This window comes from Scardinius erythrophthalmus (assembly GCF_964197995.2).
Source record: "Scardinius erythrophthalmus genome assembly, chromosome: 17".
NCBI lineage: Eukaryota > Metazoa > Chordata > Actinopteri > Cypriniformes > Leuciscidae > Scardinius > Scardinius erythrophthalmus.
In genome coordinates this window covers 8,506,034-8,512,411 of record NC_138237.1, presented here as the reverse complement: position 1 = coordinate 8,512,411, position 6,378 = coordinate 8,506,034, and the positions used below count along the sequence as shown (strand labels likewise).

At 36.0% G+C, this 6,378-nt stretch overlaps 1 protein-coding gene across 1 annotated transcript; it reads right to left on the bottom strand.

Annotated features, from left to right (window-relative positions):
• Positions 1-3,131: 3,131 nt before the first annotated feature.
• Positions 3,132-6,114, bottom strand: stbd1 (starch binding domain 1). Its single transcript, XM_081390219.1, has one exon. The coding sequence runs from the start codon at positions 5,099-5,101 to the stop codon at positions 3,893-3,895; it is 1,209 nt and encodes a 402-aa protein (XP_081246345.1). The 5' UTR covers positions 5,102-6,114; the 3' UTR covers positions 3,132-3,892.
• Between the last annotated feature and the right edge of the window lie 264 nt (positions 6,115-6,378).

Sequence of the window (6,378 nt, the reverse complement as noted above, 5' to 3'; positions counted from 1 at the left end):
CCTATTTCAATTCAAACAGTAACTTTTTTGGCCGGGCAGTATACAGTATATATATATATATATATATATATATATATATATATATATATATATATATATATATATATATATATATATATATATATATATATATATATATAGGGGAGAGCGGGGCACAACCTAACGCAGGGCTAGTTGTAACACGCTTAAATACTTCCGCATGACGAAACTTTGTGTATTTACTAGTTGCCATATCAACACTATATAGAAAAAAAATTCTGCCAAATTTTTTATTTTTTTGGAAGATATCCATAGACATTTATTAAACCATAGCAAAAGTTTCTTTCAAAAGTAAATTTCTTACTTAAGTTAATTTTTCATCTCTATTTTTTGTGTTTATTCAAAATAAGACAAATCTGATATTATTTTAATCTCCAAGATGTTATTTAACTAGCAGAAGACACTAGCAGGGTTTAAATCCCAGTTGTGCAGGCGGGGGCATGTTGTCACACTGCGTTACAATGTGCCCCTATTAGAAATATGCTATTATATTCTATACTTTTATTAATTTTATTGAGAAAACGTGAGAAAAAGGTGAATAAAGACTGAGAGTCAATGTTCAGAAATTACTAATTATTTATTTGTTTTGAACTATGTTGTATAGCTGTGTTTTCATGTGTTTGTAGTCAAAACTCAAAAATGAGTTTATATTTAATTTTTAAAAATTGCCATTATTTTATATGAAAAAGTTTTTTAATTGTATTTTATTTAGAAAGTATTTAGTTTGTTTTGTATTTTTTTATTATTAGATCAGATAACATTTTAAGCTGTCATATGTTATGTTACAATGTACCCCACCTATGGGGCATGTTGTCACATTTCACTTCCATTCTTTCGGGGTATATCAAGAAAAAAGTATATACTGTATTAATAAAACAAAAACACATAATTGTACTAGACATGTGGGAAATTAATGTGGGAAAAAATAAATACTCTGAACCATAAGTAGATTTACACAAACTGAGAAAGTCAAAAAGCGTTACTTTGTGCCCCGCTCTCCCCTATATATTACAGTATTTTCCTTAAGTGAAAAATGTTAAACACAGTGAGCAACGAATTGTTAATATAATCATTTACTTTATTGAATTAAGTCATTTGCTGAGTGACATTTACTGATTGACAGTTAAACATACGTTTAAAGGTCAGAAACAGTATTACACCTGAATTTCACAGAAAAACAAAAACAGCCAACAGACACAAAAACATGTTTAGTCAAAAGTGTAAGCAGCAAAGGTTATTCATTTTAAGGCAGTCATTGTGAAACAATAAAAATATATTCAATTTTTTTTTTAATTCATTGCTACCTAAAATAAAAAGCATAAAATCTCTGTAAGGACTAGAGTGTTTAACATGCAGTTGACAGTGATGGCAAACAAAAATAGAATCAAAGGTACAGCAGCCGTTTAGCTTGTGATTTAGAGAATGGCTGTATGCAAACAGTCCAGGCTGGGATTTGGAAAGAGTAAGCTGATTTTTATGTCAGCATTTAACATATTAGAGACAGAGTATATAGGATGCCAAACTGCTACAAAGAAAACCGTGATTTTTCTGCATTGCTCAAGCAGTTCACAAAGCATTCAAAGCATACTGGACAATCATATCACAGGCCTGAAAGATACTCTATGCAAGTAAGTTAACACTAAAGTTTCTAGCAATTCAAGCTAAAAAGTGTTCTGAAATGTGTCCGCCAATTAAAAATGCAGTATAACTACACGTTGTATTCTCAGTGTCACCACAAGGGGCGCTATAGCTGGCATTAGCACAAATGGAATTCATCTGCATTCAGTTTTCTTTTTTAGATCAAATACTGTTGAGACAGAGCAACACTCTTAAAAATAAAGGTGCCACAGCGAAACCTTTCCAGGGATCAGTTCTTAAAATAACTATTTTTTTTCTCAGTGTACAGAAATGCAGAACAACTACATGTTGTATTCTCACACTGCTTCCGAAATCGCTCTGTATAGTGTGAATGTAATTGTTGTTATGAATGTCATGTTGTTACTGTCAGTTGACCTACCAGGTCGCTTCACTGCCATTCATAAATCCTCTCCCGTGGCCTCATGGGATAGTAAAGTGTCGAATGCGGACTTCAGAATCTCGCCGGAATTACATTTACATTTATGCATTTGGTAGACGCTTTTATCCAAAGCAACTTACATTGCATTTCAAGGTACACAATTTTACATTCTTATCAGTTTTTGCTTTCCCTGGGAATCGAACCCATGACCTTGGTGTTGCAAGCGCCAACGCTCCACTGTTTGAGCTACAGGAAAACCTGTGTGGGAGTATTAGTAAGACATCCGGGGACTTTTCGCCCAATGTTTTTCCCATACTATGCATTCGGACATACTATACTCTGTTGGCGTACTGTTTTTTGCATACTATATAGTAGGGAAGTATTCGATTTCGGACACAGTGTCAGGGTCGCAAAAGGGGTGTTAAAGCAGAAATTAGCACTTATTGACTTTCAGCATTCAGTTTTCTCTTTTAGATTAACACTTAACAAGGTTACATTAGTCAAAGTCAACAAGTGCATAGCTAGAATCCCGAATAACAAATTCAGTAATATTTGAAGCAAACTCCACCTGAGAACTGAGGTTTCTTATATGTGCACTGAGACTGCGTATTTGCACCAAACATTCATTCATTCATTCATTCAACCAGGCATCTGTGCACTTGCATAGAGTATGTTTCCAGCCTAAAGTTAAATATAAGAGTGAGATCATGAAAAGATCAGTGTGATTGTTGCAACATTAAAGATTAGAATAACACTGCACACACAAAACATTCTCAGAATGGAGACACACTTCAAAAAAGATGTTTCAACCTCTGGAAGCATTAGGATTTTTCCCTTATGCAGTACAGTTGGATATAATCAACACACATATCATTTATTGACGTAAAAAATGCATATTTGAAATGTTATAATATTATTGCTATAGTAACAGTTCCACAGCCTCATGCTTCATTAATAATCAATAACATTATAATATAATCTTACATACTGTATTGGATTTCAATAATGCACTAAGGATTATTATTGCTGTATAGAGTTGGAAGAAGATAGTATAGCTGCACGATTTTTTTTTGGGGGGGGGGGGGGGGGGGCTAACTGCTATATTTGATATAATTTGCAATTGTGATTTAAAATGTAATTTAAAAAAATTCAGGGATGCTGTGCTTGTTAGTAGGACTGCACAATTTGGCCAGAATTTTATGATTTTATATCAATATTGCTACATAACAATAATAATACTAGAATTATTATTATTACTAAATAAAATTATAAAACATACTAATTAGAGTATTTAGATAAAATAATATAATAATAGAAATTTTACAACTGTAAGATTATAATACTGACTGTCCTAATTTGTCATTTTCAAACATTAAACCAATCATTTATTTTGACGGATCCCCTCAAAGTTTGTCTTTTGTTGAAAAGCGCTTCTCATCACAAGTATGGTAAGACTGGCGCATGTTGCGTTCCCAAATACATGTTAAAGCGACCCAAACTCAGAGCAGATGCAGAGATGGAGATCATGTGGAGCAGCCATATTGCGATCATACTGTGATTTCATTTTTTATATTTTTCCATTAATCGTGCAGCCATACAATCTTAAAAATAAAGGTTCTAAAGGGTGGTTTTTGCAGCAATGCCATAGAAGAACCATTCTGGGTTCCTCAAAGAACCTTTTGATGAACAGTTTTTTTTTTCCATTTTTTTTTTTTTTTAATTAGTGCAAAGAACATAATGGAAAGGTTCCATGGATGTTAAGGGTGCTTCATGGAACCATAGATGCCATTAAAGAACCTTTATTTTTAAGAGTGTAGTAGATAATCACCTCTGAGTTCAGCAACATCCCCAGTACTTGTCAAGATAGACTTCTTCATCCTGGCTAGTTAAAAAGAGATAACGGTTTCCACACTCCTCCCAGCGAGAGATCCTTCCATCTTCCACCAGGACGAACTTCCACTCCACCTGGCTCTCCACGGGGAGGGTGATCGTGTTGGCCCAGAACCCGTCCTTGGCTCTGTGGAGTGGAACGAAACTCTCCCAGGCCCCCAACTCCTGCAGGCTCCCGGTAACAGCCACCAGCTGGCTAGGAGAGTGCGTGATGTAGTGAATCCTGAAGGTTACGTTAACCACTTGCGATAAAGGCGGAACAGTCGCTACTCTTTTATTCGCCGGTTCTTCGTCCTCTTTGGCTAAACCAGTCTTGACTTGGCCTTCTTTTTCCAGCTGCGTCTGTTTTTCTTCAGTGCTGGTTGCAGTTGGCGTAAGCCAGGGAAGATCTCTGAACTCTGATGCACCTACGATTAGCCACTCGTTATTGTCCATGATGGCGTCCATGATGCTGATCTCATTCTTTTCACGATTCTCCTCAATTGACGCATTTTCTTCATTGGTTTTCTTCTCACCAGACTCGTGTGAGAGGCTCACCTGTGTTGAAGACCCAACGTGGAATGAATTATCAGTGTGGAAACCCAAGTAGTTGTGGAAGTCAAACCTGTTGCTGTGGTTCACCATAGTCTTATTGTCATAGCAACAGCAATCGAAGTTATTTGTTCGTGGAAAACGGCAGTCATGGTGATCTTCAAACTTCTTGCTGGCTTCCTCCACCGCTGACGTCTTGTTGTTTTCCTCTAATCGGATCTTACCAGGATTGGATTGTTTAACCGCTTGGTCTGAAGAAGTGACTTGATGATGTCTCTGATAAATTAACTCCTGAGCGCTTTCAGTTTCAGATGGTTCATCGGTGTCTACACTTAGTCCAGTCTCAGATTTGTCGAGATATTCCGCAATTTCCTCACTCTGGCAATCTAATTGCGTCGATCGCACGCTCACATCATGTCCACCATCATCCTCCTCATGCTGAATATGATCCTCACATTCTGTGTTTTCATCAGGATCCATTTCTACCCACTGATCCAGATCGGAATCCGTTTTGTCTCGCATTTCAGGTTCCAAGTCTGTTAGAAGCTCATCTGTAATCTCCTCCAAGTCCTTGAGAGTGCTTTCATTCAGGTCTTTCTCTGATATCTCAGTGGGAAGGAGCATGTTGTCTGTGTCTGAGAGGTTACCGGATTCGCTGCAACGCTTTCCATCCTGACATTCACCTAAAAAGAGAACGAAAATGCATTAGCCGCGTCACATGTGCTTTCAACTGATCAAAAATTTATATGGGAATTATTTTAGGAAAGAACGTATAATCTTTTCTTGCTCTTTACATCTTTTTTTTGACTCAAAATGTTATTTGTGGTTGAACAATTTTTGTAAGGGAAAAATTATTGGTTAATGGGAAAAGTGCATGTCAAAATAGTCAATATGACCTTTGGCTAGAAGTAGGTTACTTACTGATAGACCTTGCACAATGTTTATTCATCTATTAATAAATCAATCAAAATTCCTCAGTAATCGAGCAACAATGTAACCGAGCAAATGTCAAACATTTGTGAAGTCACAGGTAAAAACCATGACATGCGAATGCTAGAGCACTGAAAACAACGATTCAGATCGGTGGGAATGAGCTTGTGACTTCAGAACTTGGTATACTTACTAAATTTGCATTTCTAGAAAGAAATACCATTGCTTACAGTGAGAGTGCTCTTACAAAAGAGTGCTGTGTAAGTTTACCTTTCAGGCTTTGGCTCTTTGAAATGAAATGCTGCATCAGAGCAGCCTTTAACTTTGCACTTTCTCATGACATTCAGTTCATCTTGTATTTTGGCAGCTGAACAAGAGAGTCACTGTCAAACTTTCAACAAGATTGTGGAATATCCTAGCCAGCAAAGGATGTTACGCAACCTATAACCTATATATACTACACGCAAAGGTAAAAATGATCAGGTTTTAGACATATTCAAGATATAGGCTTCTTTGCTAAAGAATGCTATAGCCTAGATAAATTAATAGATGCATGAAAGAAAAGACTAATCACAAATCATTATGTGAATAAATGCAAGAAAAAAACATCTCATATTGACATCTTACAGTAGCTGAATTCAAATACACACACCCAAGAGCTGAAGGTTTGCGGGAAGATACACAGAAGACAGATAGTAGCCTACCGTTCAAATAAATACCAGTCTGTAAAATGCTTGACATTTTTTTGCATTTATTTGATAAAAAATACAGCAAAAATAGCACTATTGTGATGATTTCAGCATCATTAGGCTACTCAGTCTCCAGTGTCACACGATCCTTCAGAAATCATTCTAATATGCTGATTTTCTGCTCAATAAATATTTCTTAAGATTATCAATGTTGTCAACAGTTGTGCTGCTTGAAATTTTTGTGATTTTTTTGTCTTAAATCTTACTGACTGCAAACCTTTA

Bases quoted from the DNA above. Each gene is read 5' to 3' on its own strand.
- stbd1 (XM_081390219.1), bottom strand. From the start codon at position 5,101: ATGCTCCTTCCCACTGAGATATCAGAGAAAGACCTGAATGAAAGCACT.